We start from the raw sequence: 23,655 nt of genomic DNA, 5'->3' as shown, positions 1-23,655 counted from the left end.
CACACCGAAGCTGGAGTGGGCTGAACTTGCACGTGCTTCTAAGCCAATGCTGAGAATCTCAAAAATAAGATGGAGAACCTATCATGCCTGAGGCTGCCTGCAGTGGCCTGAACCACGGGGTTTAAGAGAACATCTCTGTGTTCAGGCACTTCCCAGAGGCTTCCGAATCCCATCAGCCAGACCCGAAAAATCCAAACAAACAAAAAAACAGTGAGATATGGGATCTTTACAATAGCTTTAATACCCCTTTCATTCTGTGCTTTTTGCACTTTGGGACAGTAAAATGTGCCATGGAGGATCCACATGCTAGGCACACAGAAAATTGCTCAGAAAATAAATGTAGTTTAACTCATTTCACATAGCAGAATATGAGTAAGTAGTTAATTTCAATATATGGAGTAAGACCTGGAAGAGGTCACGTGATCAAGTATCCTTAAACTTTCAAGAGGTTGAGCTGGAAGTACAGAGTTCAAATATTGTCTTCAAATGTTAATATTTACACTATCAATCACTATGGAAAAATCCAAATGTTCATATTGACTTCATCTTCAGAAGGAAAGGAAAAATAAAGTTTGCTTTCCCAATTAATCTTTCAATTTTATGATGTTAAATATACTTGACACCCTGCCTGGTTAGGACCTGCAGACACAAAGTCAGAAAATAGTATTCTTTCCTTGTGTGGAGCGAATTCAGTGGGCATTCATTAATTAATTTTCAGTGGCATTTGCTAATCGTAAAATGTTTTATGTTCTTGTATTACAGCGGATAGGTTATAGAGCGTAACGAAGGCGGCGTGGGGTGCTGCTGTCCTTGTGCAAACCCCTAATTCAGGTGCTCGCTGTGACACAGTGGGTGACAGCCCCCAGCTGCCCCGACCCAGCAGCTTGCTGAGGGCGCAGTCTGGAGCTCTGCTGGCTTTTTCACCACCTGGACACTCTGCAAAGCTAGTGCACATACATGACCTGTGCGGCCACTTCTTGGCAGAGCACAGACCTTGCGTTTTGCTTTGCTCAAAGCGTGCATTTGTCTGCTTGTAAATAAATTAGAACTCATCATTTCCAGAAAGGCAGCACTGGCAAAAGCTGAGTGCCTCCCTGCTGCTGCCGTGCCTGTCCTCCTGCTCTCTGTGCGGGAACCTAGTTGTCAGACAATATGCCAGCATCACCGAGAGAAGCTGACTCCAACCCAATACTGTCCTACAGAGCCCTGTGCTCTTACGTGTGAGAAAGAGCCTGCACCCAGCCTATTGCATGGAATCTTTTATCTGGTGGCCAGACTCCTTATCAAGAGGACTATAATGCCGTCTGTAACCCAGCAAAGTACTGGAGTGGTCCTGGAGTGGTGGCAGAGGAGCAGCAGGGAGAATTTCTGGTCCCCTTCAAACCACGCAGCTGTGGGAACCACCCTGCTCCCATGGGAACATGCTCCAACTCAGACAAGGACAACAATGCAACCTGTTGTAGGTCCTGCCTCATCTCCTTCTGTGCTGGCTCAGGCAAGCCGGCGCTGCTTGGCTACGGCACACACTTGCTAAGACGGCAGCTGTGCACGGGTGTGGTGTGTTCACAGTATGGGCTCAGAGCTGTTCGGTGCCAGTCCGAGGAAAGCTGTGGCCATGGCCCTCCTGCTCCCGGCCAGCGTGTCCTGGTGGCACTGCACGCTGGCAAGGGCCGGTGTTCTCTAACCTGCGGCTGCCTTGCCCATCAGTGTCCCACAGGGCAGCGGGGATACCTGCCTCTGGAGAGAAGGGCACAGCCTCTCTCCCAGTCTCTCTTGCACGCTTAATGTCCAAGATGTGCTCTCAAGTAAGGTGACCCCAGAAGGTTGAGCAGTGTTAGAAAATCTCTCCTCGTTTCCAGCAATGCATCTTTCGCTACTGCTACTGGATTTCTCCTTTCAGCCTTTCCTGTTGTCTTCCAGGGATCAAACCACCTACTCTCATTCCCCTCTCTGTGATGCAGACAGGGACAAGAGTCGTTGACCAGGGGCTCTGAGCCCTTCTGGGCTACCTACATCTTGCTGTGATTCACACCTGGTAAGAGTCCCCTCCATGGGACCTGCCTGCAGCCCTGTCCTGCCTGCTTCAGTGGGGGCTGCCCAGTGCTGGGGGGCATCTCTCGGGTCCCCTTCCCCCACTGCCACATCCCTGCCTTCGCACTTCTTTCCGTATAGCAGAGAACTCTACTGTGTTATCGGGAAGGCAAACAGCTGCTTTCCAAAGTGCAGTGGCTAACAGTGCTAATAGACACGTTGCAGTTGAGTCATTCTCCCATTTGGACTAAATGAGCACTCATTTTCGCCAGATCAGGGGTGCTGCTCTCAGACACGGTCAGAACAGGTTCTGCTGCACACAGCAGTGATGTCAAGAGAGGCTATTAACATCCTCATCTCTGCTGCAAGTGGCTCCAGTCATGGAAAAGACCATCACTTCTTGCTCGATTGGTCAGGCAACCACCTCTGCTTCCTACTTCTCTGCTCGCCTTGGCACGCAGAAGCAGCTTTTCAACAGCAGTTAATTTTTCATTCAAAAACCCATGGCATTGTCAGGGTGATCCACGTCTGCTCCCCTTCTCATGCCCATATCAACGATCTGAAACACAGCAGCAGTGAGCCAGAATTAGATGAAGAGGATAAACTAATCGTATATCTCAGAATAGGGCTTCATACCAGTCCAAGTCAGAGCTTTTGGTTCCGATATGCAGAAGACCAGATCCTAACGAGAATTAAAAAAAACACAAGAAGTAGTTTCAACCAGATCAGCTCCCTGAGCAAATTCACTCTACTGAAGACTTAAGAACAAGGCCTGTGTAAGAGGCTTCCAAAGTTCAACATGGGGAAGTGCAGAGTCCTGCAGCTGGGGAGGAGCGACCCCACGCACCAGGACACGCTGGGGGCTGCCCAGCCAGAAAGCAGCTTGGCAGAAAGGGACCTGGGGTTCCTGGTGGACACGAAGTTGAACATGAGCCAGCAATGTGCCCTTGCAGCAGAGGCCAACAGTGTCCTGGGCAGCATTAGGAGGAGCATCTCCAGCAGGTTGAGGGAGGCGATCCCTTCATTCTGCTCAGCACTGGTGAGGGGATACTTAGAGTACTGTGTCTTGCTCTGGGCTCCCCAGTACAAGAGAGACATGGACATACTGGAGAGAGTCCAGTGAAGGGCAACTAAGACGCTGAAGGGACTGGAGCATCAGTCCTATGAGGAAAGGCTGAGAGAGCTGGGACTGTTCAGCCTGGAGCAGAGAAGGACCTCATCCATGTCTATAAATACGTGAAGGGAGGGTGCAAAGAGGACGAGCCAGGCTCTTCCCAGTGGTGCCTAGTGACAGGACCAGAGGCAATGGGCACACACTGAAACACAGGAGGCTCCCTCTGAACATCAGGAAACACTTTTTTACTGCGAAGGTAACCAAGCACTGGCACTGCGTGCCCAGGGAGGTTGTGGAATTTCTATCACTGGAGACATGCAAAAGTCATCTGGACACAGTCCTGGGCATCTGGCTCTGGGTGTCCCTGCTTGAGCAGGGGGATTGGACAAGGTGACCTCCAGAGGTTCCTTCCAACCTCAACCATTGTGTGATAAAAACATTCCTATTGGTTATCTGCAGCCTGTAATTCCCAGGGCATTAATTATCCTCTACCCAGAAAACTGGATGTTTGTGTCACTTCTAACAAGAGCTGTGAAGAGTGAGGCATTAAGACATGTAAGGAATACCCTTAAGCCCCAAAATGATGTACTAAACCCAAATTACTGTCTGAAGCAAAGACACCACAAAGACTGCTCTTGACATCCCATGCTCCTCCTGTGTCACATAAGCTTTTTCTCTTGGAGGTGATCCTCAGCTTTTCACAAGCCCCAGATTCCTACAACCTTGCTTAGTAAACACCTGCGATGAGGCTTACAGCCCAGCAACCCAGGACTAGAGTGAAAATGCAGAGAAACTAGCACCTAAGTCTCTCTCCCAAGGACTGAGAATCCACAGCTGTGGATTCACACTAATCACCCTTTCTGAAGATGACACCAGCTCTGAGTCAGCAGAGTTCGCCCTCCTCCAGGCAAGAAGCCAGGATAAGTAAAGTAGCAGAAATATTTTGTCTGTGTTGCATATTTACACGTTTTCAACACAGAATTACACTGAAACTGTAGAGAAACAAACATACACAGGGCCACGCTTGTACGTAAGTAATGCTTTGCTTAGTCTCCTTCTATGCTTTCTACTCTGCATGTGTGAAAAATGGGTAAAATGGGCCACAGGCCAACAGGTCACTGCCAGAACCAACCAGACAGTAGTCAGTAGAAACCTGCAGTTTCAAACTATGTTCTCTTGCTCTGGCACAACCTACAACCCTCTCCCCTCATACAGACAGGAAAAAAAGACAGATGTTTTATTATAGCTTTTTCTACGTAAATAGAAAAAAGCAGCAGTTTAATGAGGTGAACATCTGTTCCAGCCCAGCCTTGAGACAGGGTTTCAGCAGGGCCATATGCTGATGCTGGACAGCCAAAGCCAACAGACAAAAGTATCCCCATGATGCTCTGTGTGCAGAAAGGCAGTTGAAAAAGGAACTGTTTCGTCCCTGCTAGGACCTCCCAGACATTTTAGCCCATCCTCTTGCGCTTCCGTTGGTTCCCTGATGCCTTCTGCACAGGCAAGGGGAGAGAGAGAGTGCCCAGCTTGTGGTTCTGATCATTCTCAAGTCCCGGCAGCCCCTTTGCCTTGGAAATCTTCAACCGCATGGCTTTTGCAATGTCCATCATCCTGGAAAACACCAGAGAAATACTGTGTCAGCAGGGCACACAGGTCTTCTGTAGCACGACGCTGCACAAAAGATCAACAGCCTTTTGCCTCAGGGGAGAAAACAGGAGGCACCAGTGAGCAGGATGTGTTCTCTGCATCTCAAGGATACCATGGAGACAGAAGCTGGAAGTATTCAATGACTACAAGGTAGAGCCTTCCTGGGGAGGCTAGAATGCTACTGAGCTATGCACCACCACCTCGGAGAGCATTATAAACCCATGTTGACTTACTCAATGGCCAACCGACTTGAGAAAAAATAATGCTGCTCTCCACTTCCTATGAAGAGGAGAACAGGCATTATTTGTGTTCAGCTGCTGCTGTGGCAGCCCATGTTTGCTTCTCAGTGCATTCATCTCCTGTGTGTGGTACAATGAATGGAACCTAGTACAGCAAGAGCATCTCCTCTTAGCCACTAAAATTCAGCATCCTTAGCTGTAAGAAGAGGGCCTTGTTTGAGACAGGCTTTCTTGCTCAAGCTCTTCACCCTACACAAGCCAGAACACACCTGGAGGCTCATCAAACAGAGAGAAAAAAGTGCATCCGAAGAGAAGCTAGCAGGAAAACAGGTGTCCCAGCCTCAGCTGGAGGTCTGAGAACACACAAGTCCCAGAATCCTCCCAGCTGGCTTTATAATCTTTGAAATACAAGCACATTCAGTTGGGAAGGGTTCTTCAGTCAGACCTCCCACTCCAAGCAAGCATCATCCCATCAAGTGGCTCAGGGCTATCTACCTTTCCTCAGTTTTTCCAACAGATCCCAGCCTCCTCCACCCTCTTCTCAACATCATCCTATGCCCTGTGTTCCCAGCTCCAGTACAGCAGTTAAGAACAAAACCTGGGTGTCAGCTGCAAAAAACGACGTGTCTTCCTTAAAAAGCTTAGCTGCAAAAAGGAAAACAAAACAAAAAAAAACGGATGGAAACCAACAGCAAACACTGCTGTTAAACCCACTACTACCCATCAAAGATTAGACCATAACTGGGGACGAAACCAAAAGTCATTGCATGAAGGCTGACGAGGGAGCTTGCAAAACCAAGAGGTCACTAAGGACTCTGATAACTTCCAGTTATTACCGAACCTTAACATTACATCCCTCAGCCAGAAACCCCAGGACAGTCCACAATGTTTTTCTCAGTTGCAGTGAAGGGTTTGTGTCCTTCTGCAGTTCCTATCCAGCCGCATGACCTCTAAGCAATCCTATTAAGAAAGACCAACGTGACTGAGTTAAGGAGCTCATGTCCTTGGTGTCACCATTGCCCACAAAACAGGACAGGGTGGGAGAGAGCTACTAATGGGCACGGCTGAACAGTCACTAATGAGGCCACCTGACCCCTTCCCAGACAGCGTTAACAAGCTGCCTGCTGAGCTGATGTCTGCTTGCTGCGAAGTCTCCACAGTGGACTGGCTGATCGGAACGGCTCAATTCCCAATTTATTCCGCAGTGGCCAGAGACAGTACAGCACAAACAGCTCCCAGAGCCAGAGGAGCGGGCAGCAGGCGCCGGCTGACACCTGCTGGGAAAAGCAGGTCTTGCAGCTAACAGCAGGTGCACACCACTTACGTATTCTTCCACGGAAAATTAAAATCTAGAGAACTGTCCCCAAAAGATAACACAGCAAGGGTTGTTTGCCCTGAAGATTATTCTGCAAGCTGTTTTCTACCCATTCACCTTCACTAACCCTGATTTGGCAAATCCTTATTTCAAATACTATGGCCAGCAGTTCTGCCTACAACCTCTCCCCATGATGCCTTGCTGAAAAGTCCCAAAGTCAATCAGTATTTCAGAAACAAAACCAATCGTTTCGGTGCCAAGCCCAGAGTAGGTAAATTTCAGGGCCCTGGGATTCCTCCCTGTAAACACCAACTACATGCTCACAGTGCGATTATGAGGAAAAAAAAAAAAAATCCCCATTCCTAGTTTTCCTGTTGCAGTCAGCTGCAAACATGCGCTTACACCCAGACTGGTACCTAACAGGGACTGGAGCTCGGCAGGAGGAAGGAGCACAGAGGACAGGAAGGTGAAGAGTGATGCGATTTTTCAGGCAAGAAACAGGGCTGAGTGGCAGTGGATACATCTTGTCCTGGAATCTGCCCCAGCTGCCCATTTTGGTGCTGCCTGCCTCAGTTTCCTTCCCTGCAGAATAGCTGAAGAGCCTCTTGATGCACCTGAGGACTTCTTTGTGACAAGTGCTCTTTCAAAGTTTGAGATTTATAACCATCCTCCTTTACAAGCATCAGGCTTCAAAATAAAGTTGATATAAAAGCCGTCATAGAAGACGGAGTCCAATTACAACAAAAGGGACTCACTAGGTATCACTGTACTACCCAGGTGCCAGAGAGGCTCCAGAGCTCTCTCCCCAGGTGCTCTTTGTAGGAGGATCACAGCATATCTCAGCAGGTATGAATAAACACGACAACTCACCTGCTTTCTTGGAGCTTCATATCATTCTGCAGGACAGTGAGGTCTGTCTGGAAGTTGTTAATGTGCAGAGCCAATGCAATGACGTATGCTGTGATTTTAGCCTTCATTGATGCAGAGATTAAATTCTGGACACTGCGTGGCAAGAGGCAGAACACATGATATGTGGAGTGTCAGTGAACCCAAAACACAACCCCCATGAGGTGCAGACAGAACTGGAGCCCCAGTTAGACACGACTAACTTTTCCTAGACACCAAAAAAGAGCTCAAAGCAACAGAGACCTCTGATCATAGAAGCCCAAGGGCCTTCTTTGTCCTCACATGCCCCTGTTTCTGTTCAGAAGTGCAGGCCCCTGCGGTTGTTTATCACTGTGCAGCCTTGACAAAATCACCAACTTCAGTCTCTTTGGCAGGTTGGTCCCTTGCAACATGAAAGCAAAGGAAAGCTGTTCTGAAGGCATTCAGTGTAACTACCAATGCCACCTCAAATACACAATCCACACAAAGCAGAACCCTGACTGGCAGTCTTCTGGGAGCATCTGACTGCTCGTCATTGGTTTGAGCCTTCAGAGAAAAGCTGGCCCATTTGGACTTAAATTCTCTGCTCATGTCAGATGAATAGCAGCAGTGCAGCTGTGCAATAGCTGAGCATCATCATTACCACCCTTCTAGGCAGAGAGGCTGTTGGCTCCCCAAGCGTGGGGAAGGCACTGTGGCAAGAGTGAGGGTACTATTCACTCTTGCCTGCATTTTGGTGCTTCTACTCAACAGGACTGCTGAAAATGTTTATCCAGATTTATAACTACTTAGTTTTAAGTGGCATCCTTCTTAAACCTGCAGCTAAGGACCGCCTGGTCAAAGGCAGCCTCCAACAGCTGCCAGCGGCCCTCCCCGCAGTGAGACAGCACTCAGCACCATGCAAGTGGCTCTGACACTGCTGGAAAGGAGGACCTTGCAGTAGCTTCCCAGCCTCTGCTCCAGTCATGGGGTGGTGGCTTCTCCTCATACGTATGGGTGCAATGACGTGGGTGTCAGCCCAGCGCGAGTTAAGCAGTGCAAATCTTTATGCAGTTTTGCCTTTGTAGGTTTCAATGGAGAATCCAAATAAGTCGTCAGGTCTAGGTTCATGTAAAAGCGCCCCTGTTACGCTAACTAAACTATATAAAGCGCACCATTATTTAGCCACTGCACTACCTCTGTCCTGACCCACTCTGGGATGGTGGAAGAGCTGACACATCCATCTGTCAGCTGCCATGGTTCACAGTGAAAATGTAAGTGCGGACAGCTGCACAGTTGAGATTCAACTGCAAAACCAGCACCCGTTCTGCCATCCTGCATTCAGAAATGGTCAGGCAGGTGGCTGGACTATCACCAGCCATGACCCCATGTTCTACAGGGCCAGGGGTGTGAAGCAAGAGAAGTTACTGCCATCTTCCATTTTGGCAGGTGTGTCCATGGCCCTCCAAGCTGAACTCTGCTGTATCTCTGCCTCAAGAACATCAAAGCAAACATAGTTCCTTACCTGCCATTGTTGTAGGTCAGTGAAGTGAAATTCTTCATGAGTTTCCTGCTAATAATGTGCGGGCATTCAGGACCCATTGGATCTAGGACAGAAAAGGGTTTTGCAGTGGAATGAGAAACATGTACTCTTCCTCATACTGCCCATCTCCAGCTATCATAATAGCACATTTATTACCACAATATTTATCATCTCTTCCCAGGAACACGGAGAACCTAAAAGGAACCTGGGCACTTGATTTCTAGGTCTCACCATTTTTCAGGTCAGAAAGAGGCTCCTAACAGCTTTTGCTTTCTTTACAAATGGGATCTCCCACTTCAATACTACACAATCTAAAATGTGTACGTGTGCCTACACGTACATTTCTTTTAATAGATTCCTGCCTTTTAATAGATGGTCCTGTCACAAAATATTATTAAAACTGAAACCACACTAACAAATTCCTATTAGCACCAAGACTAGTCATTTCCACATCGTCCTTGACTAAGTCCTTCAGGGTGATTCCTGTGTCTCCAGCAATGCAGGAAGATATTTACGGACAGGCTTGCCATTTCACCCTCCATCACACCTCTGCCATTGAAAATACTAACAATGACATTTTCAGCACTGACAAGGAGACTCAGATATACAAATTCTATGAAAGATGGAAAGTCTTGAAAATGTCAACCAAAACATTTTGTGCAGTGCTTTTGAAAACAGCAGTTCCTTCCATTTTAAAAGAAAGATCCTGAAGACAAGAGAGGTATGATCACTGTGATCCACACATTGAGCTAATAAGCAAAGGATGAAAATGTTCTCAAAAGCACAAAAGGAGATATAAAGAACGTATTGTGTACTGTATGCCTCTTGCACCCAGAATATGGAGGCTGGATGAGGGAGAGAGATGGTAGTTTCCAGCCTCCTGGCTTAGGACTAAGGTGTAAAAATATAAAACATGTTTTTAAGTACAGAACTATCAATAAACTAGAAAGAATCTCAAAATTTCCAATCTAAGCTACCCTGTCTCCTAACAAGAGGATCTCATGGTGCCATCCTGATGCATGGCAGTTATGAAGGGACTGAAAAGGATTAGACATCCATCTCCCAGCAGACACAGATCTAACAACCCTCAACAACACAGAGATCCTCAACATCAGCATGGAACAGGCTGAAAGCAACTGCTGCAGCTAGCTGTTTGATCACAGCTCGTTCTGGGCAGCTTTACTGTTTTCTACTACAGTAATTACAAAACAAGTCTCAGCAGGTAGCTTAAAAGTGGAGGAACTAAAAACTCTTACGCTTCTTCTTGATCACTTTCAGGTAGCTGAACTTAATAAGGGTGTCCAGGAACCACAGGCATCGGGCTTTGTGATCTCTGCTCTTCTCATCAGCAGGCAGGAATTTCAGCTCCTCTAAAACAAAGGAGCAATGGCTGAAGGAGAAAGAGGATGAAGATGAGGCTTAAAGAACCAGGAACCAGTTTACATCATCAGGAGGACAGGACAAACCTGTAATTTCAATGCTCAGCTGTTTGAGAAGAGTTGCCTGGGCACCTATATCGGGTAGCCCAGGAGGCTGCTTTCTGAGCACATCACGTTCAGCCAGCCCCTTTCAGTGCACAGCTACTAAGAAGGTCCCTGCACTGCAGAAACTGCAGGCTCTCAACATGGCACACAGACACACTTCTACTCCGGCACAGGCAGACAGGAAGCACAGGGAGCGTGGTGTGGTTTGTGCTTTTCCTGCTCACTTCAGCCCCTCAGCACAAGGACTTAACAGGTCTAAGCTAACATGTCAGCTTGCCAAGCCACAGCAAGTCACTGCTTGGCTGGGACAGCGCCCAGCCACGGCATACTGTGCTCAGCACAGCTCTGCAGTCCCCCTTCTAGGCACCTGCCTTCAGACCCCACTTTGGATTTCTCCGCTCTCTTCCTCCGCAATCAGCTCCCCAAAGGACAGCCATACTGCTGTGCACGCAACTTCCTCACCTAGAATCACAGAATCATTAAGGTTGGAAAAGATCCTTAAGATCATCAAGTCCAACCCTTAACCTAACACTGCCAAGTCCACCACGAAACCATGTCCTCGAGCACTACGTCTACATGGCTTTTAAATACCTCCAGGGATAGAGACTCCACCACTTCCCTGGGCAGCCTGTGCCAGTGCCTGACTACTCTTTCAGTGAAGAATTTTTCCTAATATCCAACCTAAATCTCCTCTGGCACAACTTGAGGCCATCTCCTCTCGTCCTATCCCTTGTTACTTGGGAGAAGAGACCAACCCCCACCTCACTACAGCCTCCTTTCAGGTAGTTGTAGAGAGCGATAAGGTCTCCCCTCAGCCTCCTCTTCTCCGAGGAGGCTGTAAAGCTATACCCCACATTCCCCAAGGTAGGTGTTGCTCAGCCATGCTCAGATCAAATGTCCTCCCTCTGCACTGAAAAGATCAGCCTGGGTATTGTGGAGCTGGCAGCAGTAGCCATCCTGTCCCACAGGAAAAATACAGTTTCACAGGGCCCACCTCGACTATTACAAGGCTGTTTACAGCAGCATTACCTTTTATCTTCTGTTTTCTTGGTGATTTCTTCAGGAGTGATGTTAACAAAGACTGCTGCTGGAACCCGCAGTGCTTCGTACTCTGCTGGGGACAGAACTGGAAGGATTTTAAAGAAACAAACAGGCACGCCTTTGCTCTCCCTTCTGATCTGAACAGCCTGCAGTGAGATAAGCTCTATCCACTCTTGCTTTAGGAGGTGTGGGGCAGGGAAAGAAGAAAGGAAATTATAAATAGGCAGGACGTAATGACAAGACTAGGAAGCTGGCCAATAACAAAGGTCTCTAAAGGACTGTGGCTCAACCACAAGTCACTTCTTCTGCGTGGCTGACCTCATTACTATTCCCAGTTGAACTGCTGCCAACAGGGAGGTACAGCATCCCATATCCCAGGATATGGGACTGGCAGGCCCAAAAATCTCAACACAGCATGTCCCTGCTCTCAGCTTTTGGCTTGTGAGGGGAGAAGACTTGGCTCATTCACATGCCTGTCAGCACTCACTCCCATGTACCAGACCACTGACATTGCGGCTTACAGGTGTGGGAAACCACTCTGACACAGAAAAAGATACTGTCCGCAAACTTGTAAACTTCTTCTGGTTTGTCAGCATCTTCATTACACGGTGGAAGGAAGATGGAAACGTTCTGTACATCATCTTGGGCCACATCCTGGATCAAAGCTTTGGAAGGAAGCAGGAAAGAGAGTATTTGGACCATGCCAACAAAAACACAGAGAACATGACTACAACCCAAACCCTTCCCTTAAACACAAGTCTACTCAACAGCAGTTCTTGGGTCAACACCAGTTTAGTCACAGCTGCAGTTTTAAACCTTTAGTTTAAAACTCCAGTTCAGTTTACCTCACTTGGGACAGTAGTAAGGAAAAGGCTACAGCTCTTCCCTATTTTGTTTTGTCACTGCCACGTGTAGGTGCTGACTGTACAGAAAGCATTCCAGTAGGCACAGAAAGGCCAAGAGCTTCTGATATGCCTGCTATGTATTGAGCATGCTGGGTTTTAGGCTGGTGTCATCACTTCTACCAAGAACTTCCTGCTCTTTGAAATTTAGAAAAGCCACTCCAGACTAGAGAAGAATCTAGGAAAGAAGTGCACCAAGACAAACTGGTTGCTGCTGCTGCACCTCTTGCATGCAGGGTGGGCAGAATATGGTTTTAGCACCCTGGGTTCCACTGGACATCCATTTGGCACAAAGCAGCTCTGAGAGCACAGTCAACATCCAACCTGGAACACAAGGGATGACAGCTGACAGATTCTATAGTCAACAGATCTCTCCCATTCATAGTCGATGAAGCTCAGAATCCCAGAAGTGCTGGTGGAAAGGAACTCTGGAGGTCTCCTGTCCACCTGCTCGGAGCAGGACTGCCGACAGCACTAGATCAGGGCAGCCCTGGCTTTGTCTTGCCAAAGCTTGGAAACCCCCAAGGATGGTGATTCCACACCTCTCTGCAACCTGTTCCAGGGCTCCACCACCCTTCAAGGCAAGAAGGTTCCCCCAGTCTCCCACGTGGAACTACCAAAGTCCAGGGACCACTGCAACTTGTGCTGTTGACCCTTGTTGGCACTGCTGAGGAGGCTTTGGCTCTGACTGCCCTTCAGGTAGCTGTGGGCTGCTGTTAGATCCTCCTTGGCCTCCTCTTTGCCAGACTAACCAAGCCCAGCTCCCTCTGCCTCTCCTTGTCAGTTGTGTGCTCCATGCCCCTGCCCGTTTTTGTTGTCCTGCAATGACTCCTCTGTCATTTCTCCACCTCCTTCTTGATCAGGGCAGGGGTGCAGCGGGGTGGCACGGGCTGGACAACATAATACAGATGCAGCCTCACCAGCACTCAGTAGTGGGGTTATCAACTCTTCTTGAAACACCACCACAGTGTGACGCTTTGGAGAGTGAACCTTCCATGCAGTAGAGACAATAACTAAGGCCACAGCAGACTCCTCTTTGCTGCAGGCTCCTCCGCAGCAGAAGCCTAAGTCCATCTGCCTGGCTCACAACAGCACTGGGGATGGCACCTGATGGGGCTGTGACCTGGTTTAGGGTATGGACAATTTTCCATAGACGTGCCACTGTGAAGCCAGGGTACAGTTCACCTTAATGAACATTCAGCGTCTCAGTTCAGATCAGGTGAGTGTGCTGCCTTTATCCCAGTAAAGTGATATCCAGGGACCCCCAGAAGAGCTCTCAACAATGGGCAGAGATGGATACTGATGCCACAGAGACCTCCCCTCATTCAGGCGACTCCCACACTAAATCTAGCAGGATCAGAAGGAAGTGGTTCCTTTTCCACCAGAAAGATCTGCAAGTTCCTCCATATGTACCCTTCTGAGCTGTTAAGACCAGCTGCTTCCCTGGTCACTCGAAGAAAACCCATTTCTTCCTACCATACTTGGCAAGGAACAGATGGAAAAAGGCACTTCTGATTGCCTTCATTTAACCCTGACGCAATATTCTTACCTGTAACTCCCTTGGCATCTATAATGTTTGCTGCTGCTTTTGTCACAGCAGTATTCAGAATATCATTGCCCACTGCATTCATTCGGCGGGAGTTCAGAGCTCGCTTCTGCTTGCTGGTACCAAAGGCCTCAATACACAAATCCATCTGTGCAAGAGAGAAGTAAATTAAAGCACACTGCTGAACTGAAGACACTTTGCATCTAAGAGGAAAGCTCAGCTAACCACCACTTGTTCCACATTCACATTCTCTAAGAAAACTTCAAAACATCTCCCTGGGCACAATCCAACCATACAACAAGGACTGATCTGCAAGGAGGCAGGAAGAACGGTTTGACTCGATGATCTTAAGGGTCTTTTCCAACTTTAATGATTCTATGATTCTAAGAAACTGGGCTTGTAATCAAGTCTGAAATAACTGTGAAAATACTGCCAAGTCAGGCACTAATAACACACTGCCTCATAGACCTTCAAGGCATAGAGAGACTGCTGAACCTGCACAGGTTTACCCTGCAGTAAACCAAACATCACAGTCTCAGACAAGCATGATCTGCCACCGTTAGCTGGATAATCACAGCAGAATATGATATGGGGTTTCAACTTTACCTTCTCTCTGTAGGATTTATTCTGATAATCCTTCGTGTCGTCAGGTATTAAGTTATCTGTAAAAGAACAAAAGTTAGTATGCTTGGCTTGCAGCAACCAGGACAGCATACATAATTCGTATCCCTTCAGCTCTAATCCATTACTGAAAGACTTGGCACAACACTTCAAGATCTCCTCCACAGGACTTCGCCAATTAAAGAACATACTGAATTTAAGAGTACGTACCTAGAACAAAAAAGGAAAAGCAAGCCAATTTTTGCTATAAAGCCTACAAGCATAACACATGGATTCCAGCACTACCCCGATCCTGCTGCGCAAGAAAGAAACAAGCTCCCAAAAGATCGTATTCTTTAGGTTATCCTCCTGGGTTCAGTAACAAAAAGCAGTTCTGCTGAAGAAAAGCTCCTTTGCTTTTCAGTGATCCCGTCTGTCCCTTGACCTGACAATTTCCAGGCTTCCCTCAGCAGACCATACCTAGACAAGGCTGCACTTACTCTAAACAGTGACAACTTTTTTAGTGACTCCAGCACCTCCACCCTCCCACCAGTAATGCTCTCTGTTTAACCTCCACCCTAAATTTCACCTTGCTTCCTTCTCCCTCTATTATTCACATCATGCAGTGCCTTAGAAGGAGAGTATAATGTATCTTCCTTCCTCCATGCTGAGGGAATAAGGCAGAAATGAGGAAGAGCGAGCAGCCAGAGAGACAACAGAGAGCACTGCTGTCAGCAACCAAGCAGCCAATAGCTGAACGTGTACATAGGTCTAGCACGCTGTGACTCCAGTGCTGGGGTTAAACACAGTATCTTCCTACCTGACAGCAAGGGCTGCATGTTGAATATTTCAGCATTATAGACCTCCATTTGCCCAGACTCCTTGTCTAACACGCCAACAAAATACCTGGGAAGAACAGGGGCAAGTGATTAGCGAGAGACAGTCCAGTGGAAGCGATGTTTTAAAATACATGGTGCAGAGCCATGTATATTCCCCATCCCCCGCCAATTCTTTTGCCTTGCAAACACAAGTTTTCCAAGCACATTCAGAATGTCACAATAAAACAAGTTACCTCCAAGGCATGCACTATATATATATATATATGTATATACATACACATATAACAAAATACAGATTTGTTGCTCTAAGTAAATGTAGACATCTTAAGACAACTAAATCAGCTTCAAAATGCACAGTCTAGGTGCCAGTGTGCTAGCTTCTATTCTCTTCTGTCTTTTTTGATGTGTCACGACCCTTGGTTTCTCAGTGCCTCTATGCAGTTCCCTATGTTTTTAAAACTTGGGTTCCCTGTGGCCAGTTTTCTGCTTAGTACAAGTCACTAAGTCCTCAGAGCTTCTCAGAAATGTGACTTTGCTGTCTCCAAAATAGGATAATTTCTCTTAGGTAAATTCCTTTTCATCCCGCATTTCAGAGGGGCAAGCCCAAACGGTTTGTGCTGCTCCTTACCATGTCTCACAACCCACCAGGAACAGCCTGTATGTCACCCTTGGCTGAAGGTGATCAGGGCATCAGCTGCAGCAGTTTCTAATCCAGCCAGAAGAGTTCATTCCACGTGATCCCTTCTGACTGGCGCCTGAACTTGCTCTGCTCCGTAATACATCTTCCTAAAACTCAGGACACACTTTCTGAAGACAAAACCCTTTTGCACAACAGGCTGCTTGTTGCAGTGGGAGCAATACTCTACGCAATGGCTCTCAGAGGAGCTGCCCAAGTACAGTAGGAATCTCAGCACCCCACGGGCCAGAAAGGATCTCTGGGCAGTTCCTGCTGTCCCAGGAAGCCCAGAGGTTTGGCAGACTCATTGACTTTCCACTCAGAATAAACTGGGGTGTTTGCTCAGAAGTGGTTTCTGCTCCCACATTAGCAGTTGTGAGTGCACGATGTCAGGCTGACAGCTGTCAAGAGCTACAGGAATGGATCCACTGGAGGGCATCCTCATGCATGCAGCTGAGGCAGATGTGGGAAGAAAGGCACAGAAGGATGGGGTGGGAAAACTTGAAAGAAAAGCAATAAATGACTTAATTGATTCCTGCCTGCATCTCTGGAGATCCTGAGGCATGCGCACACCTAATGCAAAGCTAATACTTGAAGCTGAACGTATATCAGCCATTGGCTTGCCTTGTTAGTTTCCATAGTTCAGGATCTCCAGAGGTGCCAGCAAGAAGCACTTAAGCCACTAAAACCATCCCTTACTCAAGTGATGTGAAGTGTTCAGAGATGAGAGTGCTAAATCTGCCTAGAAATAATACTGCATTGATACCTGTATCATACATATTTGTTAAACTAATTTTATCTCTCCAAACCCAAGAAAAAGCCCCTTGGTGCCTTTTCTTAGCTACAGCATCCTAAACTGAAGACTTACATCTGAAGGTCCAGCTCTCCTGGTCTCACTTCTCAGAAAGAACAAAGATTAGTATTAGCATGTTTTGATAGACTATTTGCAGGGGTGAAACCAGTTCCTTTTACAGAATTATAGAACATAATAAAATAGAGTATTTCAGTTGGAACTTACCTACAATGATCATCTAGTCCAACCAAGTCAGGGCTGACCAAAAGTTAAAGCAAATTGAGGGCATTGTCCAAATGCCTCTTAAACACTGACAGGCTTGGGGCATCGACCACCTCTCTAGGAAGCCTGTTCCAGTGTTTCACCACCCTCCCTGTAAAAAAAATGCTTCCCAGTGTCAAGTCTTATTCAGAACATATGACCACCAGGGCACTAACATCTGAAACCACCTCCTCTTCCTAACAGTTTTACACAACTCGGTTTGCTCTTCACTCCCTCACCCCACCTGTACCTTAACTAGTCAGACACGATCAGATCAGTGCAGTCCAACTATAGAAGAGATGAGCTATGTAAGCAAACCGCACAGAGCACTTGGTACCAAAAGCCTGACATGCACGTTACATGTATTTCAGCATTGTGTAGGCTAGTAGGAGCAGCAATATGCATGAAAGAAGAAAAGAAACACCTTTGGGTATAACAAGACAAGATTATTTCACATTGGCTCTGCACCCATTTGGAGGTTCTCCTATTAGAGAACGAGAAAGATCTCACATACAGAATACTTCTTAGGAGGCCAGTGGGATCTGTCCCAATGCTACAAAGGTCACATTCTTAAACCAGGACATGTACAGGCTGGTGATTTCGCCAATGCTTCCTTTTATAGCGCATGGCACAGACAGTTTATGAGTTCACATAGCAGCATCATGCTGTGGCCCTGAAGTTAAATGGTGATTAACAACCCAGGGGTTTCCTGGGCAGCAGAAGATGATCTTGGCAATTTCTTGATCTTAATTTCTTAGTTTTTTAATAACAATGCTGTTATTCCTAGGTTTCAGCTACATCAAATCATCTCCTCACCCTTTTCTTCACAAGACCTTTTCAAATATACTCTTATTTGCACGCAACATCACAACTTCCAAAGGGATGTAACATGCACAAACAATGCAGCTGCCAGGTGCTGAAGTCTCCTGTCAGAATCCTCTTGATTCAAATTATGGCCTCGGTAGGAACTTCTGAGCCAGCTTTAGGAAAGGCTACCAGGAACTTTGTATCTGAGCAATTCCTCTTCTACATCCACATTCCTGCCTCCATTTTGCCAGCAACCCATACCTGCATAGGGAGTTACACTTCATAACTCCGCTGCCGAAGTTATTCCCCACATATGAAAGCCTTTCAGTTTCTGAGACCTGAAAAACAAAGAAAAAATTACTTGAATACAGGGCTGTGAAAAACCTTCTCTGCATCCACTTTATTCTCCCTGGTGCCACAAAAATCTATATTCCCAGGCATCAGACACTAGCCATGCATAGGCAAACGTCACTTTGCCCATTTTGGGTACATTTTGCATCAGGTCAAAATCTATAAAAGACAGACATTTTTTGAAGCTGAAACTACCCATGATACATAATTCTACCGCACCTTTCAGTGGGCCAGAAGAAGAGGAACCATTGCAAAGAAGTCATGGGAATCATAATTCAGAGTTTATAAGTGTAGCAAACTTGGGTGCCACCGCAGTTAAAATGCCTTGCTGTGCTGACCACCGTACTTTAATCCAGAAGCAACAGTTTGTGAAAGAAACTGGGTTTACTCACAAAGTCACTAGTGAAGAGAGATCAGGCCTCTCTGCCAGTCAATTTAAGACACTATTTCCAGTGCTTTAGGCTCCTTAACACAGTTGCTCAAAGCTTCTGTAAGCTTCCAGCCAGGACAAACCTCACAGATTTCAGCCTGGGCCAAAGGCACACATCAGGCAGAGCCACCACTACAAGTAAGGGGAACTCAGTTTAAAATGTATTTTTCAATGATCCATTTAAAGCTCTAATACTGCCAAGTGACTGCAATTCACTGACTAAAAAAAAGAGCTAGCACTACCAGGAATGGCTCAACCATCTCAATGTATTTAAAAATGTTTGTGTCTCTACTATACTGTAGTATATTTCCCCTGAGGATTTTGGCTGAAAAGTCATTTATTCCTTGAGTAAATCATGCATGTAAGCAGCTGTAAAACTTAACCGCAGCAGCAGACAGCAGCTTCTGACTTTAAGCTTGGCTCTCTCCTCACTGAAAGAAACAGAAATCTCCTTATAATGTAATTTAACAACAACAAAAACTTTGGTAAATCATGGAATGGTTTGGGTTGGAAGGGACCTTAAAGATCATCTGGTTCTAACCCCGCTGCCATGGGCAGGGACACCTTCCACTAGACCAGGTTGCTCAAAGCCCCATCCAGCCTGGCATCAAAACAGTTCCAGGGATGGGGCATCCACAACTTCTCTGGGCAACCTGTTCCAGTGCCTCACCACCCTCAGAGTGAAGAATTTCTTCCTTATATCTAACCTAAATCTAACCTCTTTCAGTTTAAAGCCATCCCTCCTTGTCCTATCACTACATGCCCTTGTAAAACGTCCCCCTCCAGCTTTCTTGTAGGCCCCCTTCAGGTACTGGAAGGCTGCTATAAGGCGTCCCCGGAGCCTTCTCTTCTCCAGGCTGAACAACTCCAACTCTCTCAGCCTGTCCTCATAGCAGAGGTATTCCAGCCCTCTGATCATTTTTGTGGCCCTCTGGGCTCGCTCCAAGAGGTCCATGTCCTTCTTGTATTGGGGGCCCCAGAGCTGGACGCAGTACTCCAGGTGGGGGTCTCATGAGAGCGGAGTAGAAGGGGAAAATAACCTCCCTCGACCTGCTGGTCCCACTTCTTTTGATGCAGCCCAGGATACAGTTGGCTTTCTGGGCTGCAAGCACACATTGCCAGGTCATGTTGAGCTTCTCATCAACCAATACCCCCAAGTCCTTCTCCTCAGAGCTGCTCTCAATCAATTCTCTGCCCAGCCTGTATTTGTGCTTGGGATTGCCCTGCCCCATGCACGGGACCTTCCACTTGGCCTTGTTGAACTTCATGAGGTTTGCACGGGCCCACCTCTCCAGCCTGTCAAGGTCCCTCTGGATGGCATCCCTTCCCTCCAGCGTGTCAACTGCACCACACAGCTTGGTGTCATCAGCAAACTTGCTGAGGGTGCACTCAATCCCACTGTCCACGTTACCGACAAAGATGTTAAACAGCGCCGGTCCCAACACCGACCCTGAGGAACTCCACTCATCAGTGGTCTCCACTTGGACATCGAGCCATTGACCGCAACTCTTTGAGTGAGACCTTCCAGCCAATCCCTTATCCACTGAGTGGTCCATCTGTCATATCCACATCTCTCCAATTTAGAGACAAGGATGTCATGCGGGACAGTGTCAAATGCTTTGCACAAGTCCAGTCAGGTGATGTCAGTTGCTCTTCCCTTACCCACCAACGCTGTAACCCTGTCACAGAAGGCCACCAAATTTGTCAGGCACGATTTGCCCTTAGTGAAGCCATGTTGGCTGTCACCAATCACCTCCTTATTTTCCATGTGCCTTAGCATAGTTTCCAGGAGGATCTGCTCCATGATCCTGCCAGGCACAGAGGTGAGACGCACTGGCCTGTAGTTCCCCTGGTCTTCCTTTTTTCCCCTTTTTAAACATGGGGGTTATGTTTCCCTTTTTCCAGTCAGTGAGAACTTCACTGGACTGCCATAACTTCTCAGATATGATGGATAGTGGCTTAGCAATTTCATCTGCCAGTTCGCTCAGGACCCGCAGATGCATCTCATCAGCTCTTTGTGCACCTTCAGGCTCCTTAGATGGTCTTGAACCTGATCTTCTCCTACAGTGGGTGGTTCTTCATTCTCCCAGTCCCTACCTTTGCCTTCTGCAACTCAGGCAGTGTGGCTTGAGCACCTGCCAGTTAAGACTGAGGCAAAGCAGTCATTGAATACCTCAGCCTTCTCCATATTCCAGGTAACCAAGTCTCCCACTTCCTTACGGAGAGGGCCCACATTTTCTCTAGTCATTCTTTTATCACCAACGTACCTACACAAGCTTTTCTTGTTGCCCTTGACATCCCTGGCCAGATTTAATTCTATCAGGGCTTTAGCTTTCCTAACCTGATCCCTGGCTGGTTGGACAATTTCACTGTATTCCTCTCAGGGTACCTGCCCTTGCTTCCACCCTCTGTATGCTTCCTTTATGTGTTTGAGTTTGTCCACAAGCTCCTTGTTCATCCCTGCAGGCCTCCTGGCGTTTTTGCCTGACTTCCTCTTTGTTGGGATGCATCGCTCCTGAGCTTGGAGGAGGTGATCCTTGAATACTAACCGGTTTTCTTGGGCCCCTCTTCCCTCCAGGGCTTTATCCCATGGTACTCTACCAAGCACATCCCTGAAGAGCCCGAAGTCCAGGGTAGTGAGCTTGCTGTGCGCCCTGCTCGGTGCCCTAAGGATCTTGAGCTCCACCATTTCATTGTCACTGCAGCCAAGGCTGCCCTTGAGCTTCACATTCCCCACCAGCTCCTCCTTGTTGGTGAGAAGGTCCAGCACAGCACCTCTCCTCCTTGGCTCCTCTATCACTTGGAGAAGGAAGTTGTCATCAACACATTCCAGGAACCTCCCGGATTGCTTATGGCCTGCTGTGTTGTCCCTCCAACAGATACTGGGGTGGCTGAAGACCCCCATGAGGACGAGGGCTTGTGAACATGAGGCTGCTCCTACCTGTCTATAGAGGGCCTCATCCACTCAGTCTTCCTGGTCAGGTGGCCTGCAGCAGGCCCCCACTATAATGTCACCTGTCCCTGCCCTCCCTTTAATCCTGACCCATAAGCTCTCCGTCCACTCCTCATCCATTCCCAGGCAGAGCTCCACGCACTCCAGCTCGTCATTGACATCGAGGGCAACACCACCTCCTTGTCTCCTCTGCCTGTCCTTCCATTCCAACACTCCAGTCATAGGAGCCATCCCACCATGTCTCCGTTATGCCAGTAAGATCATAGCCCTGCAGGTGTGCGTAAAGAATTCACTGTGTTGACTGTGTAAGCATAACAGACTGGATTTTGTGATCAAATGGACCTGACTAGTTCTTAAGTAACAGCTTTCAACTTTTAAACATTATTTGCCTTTAGGTTATTAAAATAAATCACAAGTACACACAATTTCAGTAAATCAGCCTTTGCCTGAGAATACACAACCATGTATCAATCAAAATTTTTCAAACAAGCACGTATTCAGTTCTGATGGAAAGGTTACTAACTCTCACATGTCACTCTCAAAATCATTAATCAAGATGTCCCACATTGCATTATTCAGGTTCCTCTCTGTCCCAAGAGTCAACCCGCAATGCCAAGCCTGAGAGGGCATGGCCTGATCCTGACATGCTCCCCAGAAACCACTGTGCCCTGAGACCTGGTAGGACTACGGTACCCGCATCTGCTTCTTGGGGGTCCAAGGACACCTCATGGGTCTCTGCAGAAGCACAGGCAGCCTCAGCAGGGAGGCTGGCTTGCCAGCACAGAGCGCTCTGCAGGGTAAGGGAACATCTCTCTCCCTGCCCACCCCTGCACAAGGCTTCCCTGAGCGTTAAGCGCTTCCCTGTTCTGACACCCACCACCACACCCACCTCTGTTGTCGCGGCAGCCCATGTAAGAACCAGAACATCCTCTGAAATCCCAGAGATTTTGTGAAATTTGGAAAACAGTTCTCTCTTTCACACAGGCTGGGGCTCAACTCTGATTATTTTTTTTGATTTGCTACAAAGCAAAGGTCCATGCAGATTTTCTGAGTCTTGCTCACTATACGGTAACAACAGCAGCGGCAGCAGGCAGGAGCCGAGAGAGGAACAGCAGGCTCCCTGAAACAGGACTACATGCACTGTGTGTCTGACCGAGGTTTCTAGTTCTTACTTGCAGGAGCTGCCATGACCACAGCTGTAAGGGGAAAAAGGGGTGAAAACCCGTCGCTACGCGCCGAGGTGGGAATTACTCGTGCGTCCTCTACATGGGTCTGGGCACAGCTCTCAGCCTGATCTCTGACGGAGGCCGCAAGGCTGCAGCCTCCCGGGGCGCCGTTCCCTGCGGCCGCCCCGGCTACTGCGGAGCGCTCCTCGTTGCCCGGCGAGCCGCGGGGCAGACAAGGGCGGTTGGATGCCGTGAGAGCTGCGCCCGCCGGGGCGGCCCGCTTCGGGGCAGGCGCAGCTCCAGGCTCCCGCCGCCGCTGCAAACACGAGGACCGGCTGCAGGCGGCCGCGGGCGAGCGCTCCCGGGGCGGGCCCTTACCAGGATCCTCCGGTGCTTCTTCCGGGGATGGGCCGTGTCCTTGTTTCGGTAGACGGTGAACCGCAGGGACTCGGACCGCCGCAGCCTGCCGTTGGAGAACTGCACTGCAAGGCGGCGGGGAGAGGCCGTCAGCCCGGCGGCGGCCCCTGCCCGCCGCCCGCCGCCCCCGCCGGAGGAGGCCGCCCGCCCTCCCGCGGCGCTCCCGTCCGCGGCCCCCGCCGCCCCCCGCCCTACCCAGCACCGCCGGCTGCTCCGCCTCGGGGTCCCCGCGGTAGCGCCAGGTGGCGGCGGCCATGGCGCGGCTCAGCGAGGGGCGGGGGCGGTGGGAGGCCCCGCCTCCCCCGGGGGCTGTACGCCAGGCCCCGGCGCCCGGGGGGCGGTGGCAGCGCCCGCGGCGGGAAGCGGCTCACTGCCGCCACCGGGCCCGGGCCCACTCCTGCTCCTCCTCCGCCGGCCGCACCGCGCCGGACCCGGGCGTACGGCCCGGCCGAGCCGGCGGAGGGCTCCCCGCCGCGCCCGCGGGGAAGCGGAATCCGCCCAATCACGGCTGTGCTTATTGCCGAGTAACGGGGAGGGAGGGCGCCGTTGCTTATCAGTAATGAGACGGCTGATTGGTTGTCCGCCGGGGTGGGCGGGCCCGCGTATGGCCCCGCCCGCGCGCGCCGAGTGAGCCGC

At 48.8% G+C, this 23,655-nt stretch overlaps 1 protein-coding gene across 3 annotated transcripts; it reads right to left on the bottom strand.

Moving 5' to 3' along the window:
- Positions 1–311: 311 nt before the first annotated feature.
- Positions 312–23,400, bottom strand: POLR1E (RNA polymerase I subunit E). 3 transcript variants are annotated; one of them, XM_082336360.1, is made up of 12 exons: positions 23,215–23,400; positions 22,981–23,084; positions 17,964–18,040; positions 15,147–15,232; positions 14,333–14,388; positions 13,730–13,874; positions 11,836–11,943; positions 11,267–11,363; positions 10,010–10,143; positions 8,736–8,817; positions 7,217–7,348; positions 312–4,756 (listed from the first exon to the last, which is right to left on the bottom strand). In XM_082336360.1, the coding sequence occupies exons 1-12, from the start codon at positions 23,273–23,275 to the stop codon at positions 4,597–4,599; spliced, it is 1,242 nt and encodes a 413-aa protein (XP_082192486.1). In that variant the 5' UTR covers positions 23,276–23,400; the 3' UTR covers positions 312–4,596. The 3 variants fall into 3 exon arrangements, with proteins under 3 accessions (XP_082192486.1, XP_082192487.1, XP_082192488.1); XM_082336361.1 differs by having other exon boundaries at positions 312–2,590; XM_082336362.1 differs by lacking the exons at positions 22,981–23,084; positions 23,215–23,400 and adding an exon at positions 21,613–21,691.
- Between the last annotated feature and the right edge of the window lie 255 nt (positions 23,401–23,655).

This window comes from Platalea leucorodia, assembly GCF_965183815.1.
Source record: "Platalea leucorodia genome assembly, chromosome: Z".
Lineage (NCBI taxonomy): Eukaryota > Metazoa > Chordata > Aves > Pelecaniformes > Threskiornithidae > Platalea > Platalea leucorodia.
This window is presented reverse-complemented; position numbering and strand designations above follow the sequence as displayed.